General features: G+C 43.4%; 1 protein-coding gene across 1 annotated transcript in view; it reads right to left on the reverse strand.

Annotated features, from left to right (window-relative positions):
• The window catches only part of Sntb1 (syntrophin beta 1), a 233,893-nt gene that overhangs the window by 74,999 nt on the left and 145,344 nt on the right, over nt 1-13,550 (reverse strand). The window contains exon 3 of the mRNA XM_038341200.2: nt 7,338-7,545. Coding sequence (XP_038197128.1) covers nt 7,338-7,545 — 208 coding nt within the window. The remainder of the gene's footprint in view (nt 1-7,337; nt 7,546-13,550) is intronic.

Genomic DNA, 13,550 nt, shown 5'->3' on the forward strand with positions numbered 1-13,550 from the left:
TAACAATATCATCTCCTTTTAAGCTCTTTTTAAAATAGATTTAACATAATACCTACAGTTCTTTTGAATTGGCATCTCACTGTGTGGGCCTGTCGGGCCACACTCTTTCTGCCTGTCTTCGGGTATTAGGATTACGGTGGTGCTGTACAGAGCCCATTCCTTTATACTTTAAATGATGTGAAAGAGATCTACAGGGACTTTTCACTGTGGTTACCTCCTCTGACCACTGCTACTGTCTTCTCTGTGGCTCTAAGTTTATCTTAACCACCTTCTGGCTGCCCACTAACAGTGCCCTGAATGGTACCAATGTCAACCTGCTTAGACACATTTTTTTTTTTATAATTCCATCGATATTTGGTTCAAATTTCAGTTTCCCAGTTATCACTGTTCTAGGCTTTTGCATTATCAGTTTTCAGTATTCAACCACACAGTCCATCTCTGCTGGACGGGCTGCCTCTTTTATTGTCCATTCTTGGGAAATGTCACACAGATTTGATACTTGTAGACAAAGAGGAAAGTCACCTGTGCGCTTTCCTGTCCTTGTGGGGATTGACCGAAATCTGTTGACATATCACACCCAGACACTGGAGAGAGGAACGTCATGAGTCACTACTCAGGAGACACATCTGCCATCTACATAATGATCTGTTGACTGAGGAGCCTTACTTCATGGTACTTCCTGAAGCTGTTCATCCCTGAGGTGCCAAGGCAGCTGGAACTCCCTGGTCATTCCAATATACCATCTGTGTGTCTAGAAACATTGTCTTCTCTCAACGTGTCCCATCAAAGATGATTCCCGTCTCTCTAAGACTGTTCTTTACACTTCAGAAGCATACAGTTAGAAAGGAAGCAGTATTATTGTGCGGGAAGTCTAAGGAAAGGGTTAAGCAGGTGAGTCTAAGTAGCTGGCATTGTTGGGGGTGTATGCAGAGAAGAATCTCTCTTCGATTTTTTTCTCCTAGCGTCATAGACTGCCATCTGCGGTAATCGCAGTGCGGGCCATGACACAATCACAGCGGATAACAGTAAACAGATGAGAGCAAGCTGACAATGGGTGGAGGAGGAGGCAAGGGGATAGATGGTTTCATAAGCATTGTTCTTCCCTTGTTTTTACGCTTGTAGAGAATCCAAGTTGTTATTACATGTCTCTTTGAAGCTGTCCTCCCGGTGGGTGCTGCTGGGGTGACAATAGGCTCAGGGAAGCCTTACTCCCAAGGACAGGCACTTCCTGGGCCCCTTTACTAGCCCAGTCTAGTGGAAGGTTCTAGAAAGAGAAGCTTAGTGTTTTTTTTTTTTTTTTTTGAAGAGTGATCTCAGAAAGGTTTCACAACTTTTCAAGGATGACCTCATGGGACTTACGTTATTAAAACACATCGCCTGAAAGAGAGCAGTCACATAGTATGAATAACGAATGTCCTCTGTGCCAGTAACACCACGGGGAGGTCCAGCTCCAACGAAGCTGCCTTGGAAAGAATCTGAAAGGAGCATACGTAAAGCTGAGAACCTACTTGCATCTCGAAATCGAAAACGGGTGTTTTGCTTTGCTATGTTGCAGTTCTGCATTTTTAATCTAACATGGAATCACCCACAATTAAGATTCCAAGGCAATTAAAATTCCAAAAGCAAAGGGTACACAACAGACTTCAAAGGTTCCACTAACTCCATTTATTATTGTTTCTCTATATACCCAGAGAGTGAAAACATAGCTTATCTTTCTAATGTGATACCTGAAAACATTCCATGTACAAATACTTGAAAATATCATTTTGAAAGTTTTTTTTGAAATTAAGGGTGAGGTGGGTTTCATATTATAAGTTAAGGGCAAGACTTGGTATTTATTGGTCTTGTGAGACCATATATAGGAGGCAAATGAAAAGGCTTTACTCTGGCTTGGACGACTTGTCCATGGGTTTGGTGCTCATAGAAAAACACAGTACAGGGATGACACAGGACCCACACAGCAAAGAGCCAAAGAAGATGGTCAAGATTTGTAGTGGTCTTGACAATACAATGTCCAAGAAAGGTCACTAGGACCTAAGGATAGAAGAAAAAGACTGTACTAGATGAATGAGAGGGACTTCTTTCAAAGGCCAATCAGAAAACGATTTCACCCCTGTGTTGGCCTACTGCGTCATGATTTCTGTATCTTAATTTTGAGGGTGACTTTAGGTAAAAATACCTTCTATCCCAGGGATTGCATTTTTTTTCTTCCTTAGGAAAAAGAAGTTGGGTTAGGTCAGCTCCGAGTTCCTTTCTCTCTGTTTTTCCACGTGAATGCTTCCTACTGTTCCCCAAATCAGATTTAAATCATGATGTAGCTTTCAATATCTTCCATTAAGAACTGAGGAGATGGCTCAGAGGCTAAGAATGTTTCCTGTGCCAGTAGGAGAACATGGGTGGGAATCCCGGCATCTGCATAAAAGGCTGGACGCAGTTGAGTGCACCCGCAGTAACTCCTAGAACTGTGAGGGCCAAAGACAAGGTCATCACCAGGGCTTAGTGGCCACTCCAGGTCAATAGGAGACCCTATGTCAAGGGTGAGAGAGACAGAGCAGGTTACCAGATGTCCTTCTTTGGCTTCTACCAGCATCCATAGGCAATGTACCTTTCTGCCACATGTACACACACACACACACACACACACACACACACACACACACACACACACACACGTTACATTATATATATGCTATCTATCTGCTGAACAACCTCTGTCCTGTCCTTGGTCATTCTCACAATGAAATAGCTAAACTATTTCATGCCCCACTCTTCCTATTCTCTCTGGCAGTGCAGTGAATTCTCTCTCGTCACTGGAGATCCCAGAGTTTCTCAGGAGCCATCCTTCAACTCTCTCGACTGTCTCAAGAGGAGACTATTGTTGGCATTCGGGTTTCTCCCCGTGGAGAGTCAAGGAGGTCTTAGGATTTGCACTGAGCAGGATTTTACAAAGGAAATTGATGTTGCTTCACATTATGTTGGTTCACATAAGCCTCGCTTGTAAAACCTTGAAATTAAATGTGATTTGTATAACCTTGTCACGGAGCTGCTATTATTCATCCCCAAACCAAAGCTTAACAGCATAGAGAAAGACAAAGGACATCAATTTAAGGTAAATTGCAGCTGGATATATATAGGATCCCATTTTATATCTTTACAAATACCAAGCAAATTCTCTGATATTTGTGATAAGGAAAGCACAGTATTAAGGATTTGCCATTCATTGTATTTGGCTAAAAGCCATCCATATGAATCTACACTAGAATTTGGTATTAAACATCAATTCCAAAAAAAGAGAGCCTTGTTTGGATTTGTTCCCTTGGACTTGATGTATGGTAATTTCTTTGAGAAATTTGGAGTTAAAAGCAATAAAGGATATTCTTGTTTATAATAATTGTCCATGATAAGTCATTATTGCTCTTATAAATACACTGAAGCACACACTCAAGTAGACATCTGCAATGATTATTTAAAATTATATTGTAAGAATAATGGCATTCCCCAAACAGAAAGAGCTTTTTATATGCTCTTATTATGGCTCCACGGGAACACCCTATAATGGCCTATTAATGATTTGGGATAAACCAAAGGCATCACTCAGCTTTTAAGTGAAAATAGTGGAACCTCTGGAAACATAGCCAGTGTCACACTGGATTTGATACCCAGCACCATATCCCAGAGGATGAGAAGTGTGGGCAATCCTTGGCTACATGACGAGTTCATCACCAGATTTGTCTAGATGAGACACAGCCTCAACAAACCAGAACAATCCCAATGACATGCTCCTCAAAGAAAAGTCTGTACCCTTCTGGGGGCACACATCTGTCATATCAGCACTTGGGAGACCGAGACAGGATGATCACAAGTTCTACGCCAGTATGGCCTGATGTGGCATTCCCTCTGTATGCTGTGGATATGTTTTATTACCCTTGCTTAATAAAGAAGCTGCCTTGACCTATGGCAGGGCAGAATATAGGTAGGTGGGAAGATTAAACTGAATGCTGGGAGAAAGAAGGTGGAGTGAGGTGGATGCCATGGAGCTGCTGAAGAAGCAAGAGGTAACAAACCAGGAGCCTCATGGTAAAATATCAAATAATAGTGGGTTGATTTAAGATGTAAGAGTTAGTTAATAAGAATCTTGAGCTAATAGGCCAATAAGTATGTAACTGATATTAAGCTTCAGAATGCTTATTTCACAAACGGCTGCAGGAGCTCGTGAGCGGGACCTGATGGATGGACTGAAACTCTTCCAGGGGAACCAGTGGATTGGAAAATATTTGTAGCTACCATGGCCTATACAGAAAGACTCTCAAATAGACCTTGCCACCACCAAATAAAACAACCCTTCTTTATTTCTCAATGGATATAACTTGGTTCATCCCGAGCTCAGTGCAACTGGTGCTCAAAATACAAGACAATCAAATTAGATTTGATATTAAGACTTCTATTGGAAAGAATGAGGCACAGAGGCTTCAACTTAGACACGGCCAAGAGTATGGACATGGGCCTGGAATTTTCGGGTCAAGCAGAGGTGAATCCTTTGAGAATAAATCATCTAAAGAGACAGAAACACAGAGATGGAAAGGTATGACTGATGTCATTAAGTGAATCCTGGGCACACTTGAAGCTTGTCCTGGGACACAGGCTGCACGACACTCCCTATGCTCAAGTCGAGTTGAGCATCTGTCACTTGAAACTGTAGGATTCTTGCCTAACAGGCCTCCCCCCCTCCCCCCCAAGAGAAACACACCTGAGAAAGTAAGTGATGGCAAGTGCTAGCAGCCGGGACATTACAAATGCCAACTGTCTAGATTTCTTGCGCTGTTTTCATTAAGAATACTGACTGGAGGCGCATACATTTATATCAAGACCCCAGAAATCGGTATGCAGAAATGGTCCATCACCACAGATCTCCTATGACTACCCCGTCACACTCGCACAGCTGGCCTGTCACTTCTAGTCACCATCTGAGCCAGCAAGCTTGTGGAAGGCTTCCTGAGGGTCGCAGGTCTTATGATACGGAAGCTCTTAATACCCGCACTGACCTTTCGTTCTCTGACATCTACGAGAGATGGGACAGCACCAAACCATACAACCCACTGTGCACTGAACTTTGCGGCGCAGGCCCACGCATGCACAGGTACACACAAAGAACAACAGTGGAAAAGGAGCTGAATGATCCATCTGACTGGGCCGTCTCAGATGACAGGACTCATGGGCAGGAAAGCTGCTATCACAACATCTCTGTTCCCATTTAGCATCTATCAGAAGGTGAGTCAGGGGGAAGGTCAGACTGTCTCAGAGCCTGGAAACACTAGCATGACTGTAGGTTCAAGGGAGAGCAAACAGATATAAGAACAATAAGAACAATGACCAGCCGGGCGGTGGTGGCGCACGCCTTTAATCCCAGCACTCGGGAGGCAGGACAGGCTCTAAAAAAAAGCTGCAGAGAAACCCTGTCTCGAAAAACAAAAAAAAAAAAAAAAAAAAGAACAATGACCAACAAGATCAAAAACACTGATGACAACTTATGCTGGAGAGGTTGTGGGGTAAAGGGAATACTCCTGCATTGCTGGTGGGAATGCAAGCTTGTATAGCCCCTTTGAATAACAATATGGGGATTTCTCAGAAAATTAGGAAACAACCCTCCTCAAGACCTAACAATACCACTTTTAGATATATATCCAAAGGATGCTCAATCATGCCACAAGGACATGTGCTCAGCTATGTTTATAGCAGCATTGTTTGTCATAGCCAGAACCTGAAAACAACCTAAATGTCCCTCGACCTAAGAATGGATAAGGAAAATATGGTACATTTACACAATGGAGCACTACACAGCAGAAAAAATAATGACATCTTGAAATTTGCAGGCAAATGGATGAAGCTAGAAAACATCATATTGAGTGAGGCAACCCAACCCAGAAAGACAATTATCATATGTACTCACTCATAAGTGGTTTTTAAACATAAAGCAAAGAAAACCAGCCTACAATTCACAATCCCAGAGAACCTAGACAACAAAGGGGACCCTAAGAGAGACACACATGGATCTAATCTATATGGGGAGTAGAAAAAGACAAGATCTCCTGAGTAAATTGGGAGCATGGGAACCATGGGAAAGGGCTGAAGAGGAGGGGAGAGGCAGGGAGGGAAGCAGAGAGAAATGTAGAGCTCAATAACATCAATTAAAAAAAAAAACAATGGCCAAGGCTCAATCCTTCAAGCCTTCCTCTTTCCAACACATCACATGGAGGGACAGTGTTAATGTTCTACGTAAAACCCATTCCATGGTAGCTGCCCTTCATGACACACAGCCATCATCATTATTATTACTACTACAATTATTTTATGCCAAAGGGCTATTGTTTTCTAAATCCATCATTTATATGAAGCCCGACGAGTGATGCAGTCCGCATGAGTGCATTCTTGCTTCAGAGTTTATGCTCACTACACTCTTTAATTGATTTGCTAAAATGTCTAATCTAGGACTCATAAAACATATTTACAGCATGAATTCAAACTTCTATTGCAACCCTCGGTTGGATTTTCATCTTGTACCAATTGTCAAACATATGTATAGAGTCTTACACACACACACACACACACACACACACACACACACACACGTAAACGCTGAAATGCGGATTGTCTAGAAGTAGGAATGCAAATATGATACATAAATTTGCATATGCCATTGTGGGACCCACGATCTTGTATGAGAAATAGATTCTAATAGCTAATTTTTAAACTGCTTACTGTTCCAATATTGTCATGCATTCATTTTAAATACAAACTTTGCCACTCCTGCCTAGACCGGCAGCCCATACAAAGTAGGTGCTCCTTAAGAATGACATTTAAAACCTGCTTGTTTAAAAGTACAAGTAAAAGATCAGGTGGAAATGAATCAGCACATAGTAGTTGTTCAATAAACTCTCATTATTAATATCATTGTTGCCATTTGTAAGCATATGATTCCTAGAGGATCTATTAATTAATGAGCAAGTTCATTAAAATCCACACAAACCCCTTCTGAGCAATCATTTCTACTCCTTTCTTCATAGATGCTGTATTATCAGCTTGAGTTACCACGGAAATCAAACTATTCATTAATTTGCTCATTGCACAGTTAGGGACCACATGTAATTTGCTGCATATTTGAAAGTATGCTAGAGAATAAATGTTGATTAAGACGAATTTTGCACATACTGCCATGTTATGAGTTCTGCTGGGATGGACGAGAGAGTCAGTTCACTGCCAAGGAGAGAAGCAGCCTACAGAATGAGGTAGTTTCAATGGGAAAACCTAGGGACAATCGACCCAGGAGACGTTCCCCTCACCTTTTCAGCCAGCCAGCCAAGATGTCTGATCTCACGACTGCCAGCAATGCCCGTCTTCCCCAGCTGTTCTCTGATGTTGGCAATGACTCCTGTCAGCAAGTCACTCACGTTGGTATGGATGGCACTGAACCAGGCTTGGGCGGTGGCGGAGTCCTTCGTCCTCAGGATCACTGTGTGCTTAGCATCCGGAGAGTGGATTTCAAGCTGCCTGGAGAAGCAAAGGGAGATAAAAGGTGAAGGGAGCTCCTTCTGCATCTAAGGCGAACACCAAGTTTATTCTCGTCATTTACCTTCGTGGCCATGCCTTCATTCAGGCATTCATTTGTTCAGATCATCACCGGCTGCCCAGGCGCTGGTCTGTGCCTTCGGAGCAAAATGTAACAGCACTATTGCAAACACCAAGTCCCCCAAATGAAGGATATTTCGTTTTCCTGTGATGCGGCCGACTCTAAGATACTATTCATTCGCTAGCAGAGGATTTTAGTATTGCCCGTATGTCATTGCTGTTGTGATAGCAAGTAGACTGCGGTGACCAACCACGTTCTTAACCCCATTGCCCAGTGTTCGCTAATTAATATATTTAAAAATAAAAATGACCAAACTTTGTATTTTATTCTCTCTTTTGCTTTTTTTGAGATGGGGTCTCATGTAGCTCAAACTGGTCCCCAAATTGCCAAGTAACTGAGGATAATCTTGAACTAACTCTCCCGCTGCCTGCTCTGCCCTCTCAAGTGCTAGGCTTATAGGCTTGCTCCACTACTCTCCAGGTGTCAACGCTCGTATTCTTTAGGAGCCTCGTCTGTGGCACACTTAAGTGTGACTGCACCACTGGGCTCCTTCAGTGAAGGAGAGGGTGGTGTGAAAAAGGGGAGCAACCGTATGAACAGGGATGGGCTAATCTTAGCACTTCTCTTAGTTAAAATGGAACGCCAAAGTGTATGCCAGAGCTCCAGGTGGACCCCTCGAGTTATTGAGTGAACGATCTATTTAGAGTAAGCTTGATAATTGTGGGATGTTTTCGATAGGTTCTGGGGAGGTCTGAATAAGAATGGTCCTCAAAGGCTCAGAGATTTAAAGGCTTAATCACTAGAGAGTGGAGCTCTTTAGTAGGATTAGAAGGACGAGGAGGTATGGCCTTGTTGGAGGAAGAGTGTTCCTGGAGGAGGGGTGGTGGCCACTGGGAAGCCAGAGCGTGGCTTTGCTGACAGGCCGGACCTTGCTGCTTATTGGCAGAATGTAGACTTTGGGACTTTGGATTAGAGTTGCATTAGAGTAGCAGCTGAACACTTTAAGCGGGGCTTCACGGGCCACCCTAGTAGGAGGCATGGAAGACAGTGGTGCTAAGACCAGTGTAGAATATAACAGTCCTGATCAAGAGGTTTCAGAGGGAGGAATAGTAGTAGCGGCCTAGAGGCCATTCTCATGATATTTTTTGACAAGAAATGTGGCTACTCTCTCCCCTTGTCCAAATAATCTACCAAAGGCTGAATTGAAGAAGAGATTTTCAGACAGCTTAGTCTTGACCGTGCCATGTGGTTTTTAGTAAGGACTCTTACACAGATCTGTAATGAAAGGGAGCAAACTGGACAAGAGAAATACAAAACGTACAGTTTGAGGAGAAAAGCAACACTGGAGAGTGCACTGGAGCTGAGTCCAGTGCCCAAGGAGATAAAAGGTTTAAAGAAAAGCCTGATGCCAAGTAGAATAAAGGGAGTGGTGACCTCGAGACAAGACACCACCCACTAAGCTTCCTACTTGTGAAAAGGAATTAATGTAAAGGCCAGGCAGCGAAGGAAACCATCACAACCAGAAAGCTGATGAGGATGTAACTGATTGAGGGGGCCACGTTCCAGCTCCAGCAAGCAAGAGAACATGGCAGCTTTGTCCACATGGTTCTGGCTTTAGTGCCAGGGGTATAAGGAAAGGGTTGTGGAGTCCCTCCACAATGAAGAAAAGCCAGGCGTGCAGCAGGGGTATCCTTGCACTCAGACCCAGAGCGGCCACTGTGTGACGCTGTGGAGATGCAGCCTGCATTGCCTTGGGGACCCCAGGATGTAGGAGCTGAGAGAGTCGGGGATACCTGCCAGGGAGAGCTGCAGATCAAGTATGGAACTGGCCCAGGAGAGAGAAGTGCGCTCCACTCAACAAAGCTGAAAGGAATTAGAGGCCTTTAACATCAGACATGGAGATGCAGAATTTGGAGTTTGCTCTGTTAGGTTTTGGTCTTGCTTTCGTCCAGAATTTCATCACCGTGCTCCCCTTCTTCTCTTTTAGAATGGTAATGTATATACCGTGTCAGAGATCATTGGAAGTATGCGTTCTGCTTTCGATTTTGATTTTGCAGGGCGCAACAGTTAAAAGAACACCATGAGTCTCAGAAGAGACTTTGAACTTTGGATGTTTAAACAGTGTTCAGACTGTGACAGACTATGGGGACTCTTGAAGTTGAACTGAAAGCATTTTTGAATTATGCTATAGCGGCAAGCCTATAGGGGTCAGGAAGTGGAATGTGATGGTTTGAATAAAAATGGCCCCTATGGGCTCATGTATTTGAGTGCTTAGTCACCAGAAAGTGGAACCCTGATACGATTAGAAAGATTCAGAGATGTGACCTTGTTGGAAAAAGTGTCATTGGGAGTGGGGGTGGGGTGAACCTTTGAGGTTTCAAAGGCCCAGGTCAGGCCCTGGTTCTCTCTGCCACTCTGGGGCCTGCAGGTCAGACTGTAGCTCCCAGCTACTGCTCCAGCACCCTGCTCCTTGCCATGATGACAACGGACTAATCTTCTGAAACCGCAAGCAAGCCCCCCTGTTAAATCATTCTTTTATAAATGTTGCCTTGATAATGGTGTCTCTTCACAGCCGGAGAACAGTGACTACGACAGTTGCATTTTGCTTTCAATTTATTATTGTGATGGAATTACAGGTTAATGTGAACATGCACACATAAAGCACAGGAAAGTCTGGCCTGCCTTCCACTCAGTGTCCCCTGGTGATTTTATTTTACATACTACACATTGATATCAAAATGAGTACAGTATCTACGTCTATGCAGTTTTATCCTGTGTATATGTGTGTAAAGACCACTGGAATCCTGGTACCGGACAAATTCAATCACTCAGTGATTTCCGAGCCAGCTTCTTATCACTATCCCTAACCACCACGTGTTCTGCAGCTCTGTATATTTAATATAGTTATTTTCTATTGCAAGAAAAATATTATATCTATTTTTATGAACTGGTGTTGGTATTGGGCACCTCAAAGCAGAATTAAATTACCCACTTATTAGCTTCCTTCCAGTGCTTAATAATTACACAGCTGTCCACTAAGAACTTATCACATTCCGGCAAAGTTTTTGATCCTTAATATAACATTAGTAGGATGTTCCCAATAATCCTGTGACTTATATTGTTAATCTATTTAACGTAGTTGAAAATTGAAGTTTGGAAGGGCAGGGAAATAATTTACTCAAGGCTACACAGTTGGAGATTCTGGGATTCAGAGACATGTGATTCTATGAATTTGCAAACATTGCAGCACCTCTGCTGTAGATTAAGCAGCATCCGAGAGGGAGGAAACTATGAGCTTCCATAGTAGTTAGAAGACGGGTACTCACCACCTGGGATGCATCCAATAATGGCCTACTTAGCCCTTGCCTTGAAAGATAATGAGTTAGGAGAGCATAGGAAAGATAGACATCTCAAGGCAACCTGGCCCCATCAACATTTGAAACCGACCTTTGGGAGAAAATCATTCAACTCGGAAACCTGAACTGTAGAAAAGGAATGATTTGGAAAGTGGGATGTCTCTGAGGAGTTGAACAACAGTTAGTATTCTTGGTAAGAAATGTGAAGACAAGCCATAACAGCCTGAGGGCTTCATGTGATGAGACGGGCATGGGAGGGGGGCTATCTGACAATTAAGTCTGCCTCCACCCAGGAGAAAAACAATGCTACACCTCTTAGGGACTTTCCAAAGAGAGGCAGGAAGTCAGGGGTGGGCATGGGATTCTAGAAAAAGTTGAGGAGCACGCTCAAATTGTCTTTCAACTTCTATCACTATTTATTGTTCTAGAAAGTTAAAATGTGCAGGCTCTTCACTTGATGATACTTTCTTTTAAAAATCTGGGCACCTGTTTTAAATGTAATAACAGTTTGGGAAGTCATCACTTTCCCTCTCTCTCTCTCTCTCTCTCTCTCTCTCTCTCTCTCTCTCTGTATGGGTGGGGAGGGTGGAAAGGAGAAAGAAAGAGAAAAAGAGGGGGGGAGGGAGGGAAGAAAAGAAAGAAGGGGAGAGGTGAGAGACCGATAATGAGAGGAGAGAGAAGAATGTGAGAGATGAGGAAGGAGGGAGGGAAGAAAGAGAGAAAGATAAGTCCTAGAGTGTTTCTAGGGAAAAAGTTTAAATACTGGGTCCCAGCATGTTCCCCAGTGTCTCTCAAAGTGTGGCCAAGTCCAGTAGCACCAGCTTACTGAGAACTTCCTAGAAATAGAGACTATTTGGTTCCCTTCTCAGCACTATTTAGGAATCCTGAAGGCAGGTCCCAGCAACCTGTCAGGAAAACCGGATGCAATTCTATTTGAGGAGGAACCGCTCTGTAGGCTCGTAAAAGTCTCAGTATAGCTGGTGCCAGGTCCACTTGCTGAGGTGGACGTGCTGAATGGTGAGCCCTTGATTGGACTATTGAATTAATGATTGAACTAATCAATTAGTCCTCAAATAAGGGGAGCAGAAGACCCACAGCAGAAAGGGGGCCTGAAGCTTTTATAGCCAAAGACAGTACAAGTTCTCTGTGAAAGCATTCCTTAGAAAGCTGAACTACATTTTGTTTGAAACATCATTTGGTTAAATACAGATGCTTGGAGCATATCCCAGACTTATCAAGTGAAACTCTCCTGTGGCTGAAGGCCGAGTATATGCTTTAAAATGTCCCATGGATTATATGGACTAAACAGACAGTAGCCCCCTAAGCCTAGGCTGCAGCCCTTTAAGAGATACGGTACCTCCAGATGAGATTGGGCGTGTTCAGCGTGATGTGGGGAGACACAGCTAAAATTAAATGCCATTTGAGGGCTGGCATGGAAACTGAATACAGTAGAAGCTTCCTAAAATATGTGTATATGTGAAGACAAACTAAACAAAATTGCCAAATAATGGAGGAGACAGAGTGCCAACTAAGCATCTCTTGTCACCAAATGATATTTCTGGCACTGGGATTGGGTTACATCTAATTGAGTTGTTGGCCAATCGGGTTCCATGGGAATCTTCAAACAACCCAGGCTGTTGCCAAGGTTGCTGTCCACAAACTGACAGCAAGGCCCCACTGCTGAAGAAGACTCCTTCAACAGGGAAATGTAGAGCTGGTGCCTACATGTTGCCTTCACCCCTATGTTCTAGGCTTTGGTACAGCCAGGTACAGGAGAGTGCCCTGCAGGATCCAGAAAAGAAACGGAAACACGAAACCAGCTACAAACCCTTTATCTACAGTGGTGTCCAGCTTGCAGGGTATGCTAGGGCAATGCAGGCACAAAGCTTACGGTCGTAACCAAACAATATCAGATTTGATTTAAGGTCCATTTTCAGTCCTAGTGGGTGACCAAGAACCAGAGACTATATTATATTATATTTATTATATTATATTATATACTATATATTTATGCCTTAAAAGTCTGTTTTCTAATAACAGACAGACAGGGAGTAGATCCAAATGGGAGGAGAGATGGGGAGGAACTAGCAGGACTAGAGGAAGGGGAAACTGTAATCAAGATAAATTATGTGAGGAAAAAAATCTATTTTTAATAAAAGGGAAAAAGGCGAGGGTGCTACAGTATTTATGGGTGGCTTTCAGGACAGAGCCCATAGAAGCGAGGATGTTGGGAGAATGTGATGGCCATCGGCCGCTGAGTTACAACATCCCTCAAAACCAAATGGTTTCCCTCACACATGTTATCTCTCAATTTCTGTGGGTCAGGAATTGGGGGGCAGAGTGTTGCTTGGCTGAGATCTGATGATGGTGGTTGTCTTGCCATTAGGAAGGACATTGCTCTGGGCACATAGTGGAGCAAGGCAGGGCTGCAACTAGGTCTACTCAGAGTTGGCACTGGGCTATTTCTTCTGTCATTCCCCCTTTCTTTCCTTCAGTCAGTTCAAGATAGGATACTGTGAAATACAAATGGAAGTGATGACCGACGAGTGATTTAGTTTCTGTAAGCCTGA

Source organism: Arvicola amphibius, chromosome 9 (genome assembly GCF_903992535.2).
Source record: "Arvicola amphibius chromosome 9, mArvAmp1.2, whole genome shotgun sequence".
Lineage (NCBI taxonomy): Eukaryota > Metazoa > Chordata > Mammalia > Rodentia > Cricetidae > Arvicola > Arvicola amphibius.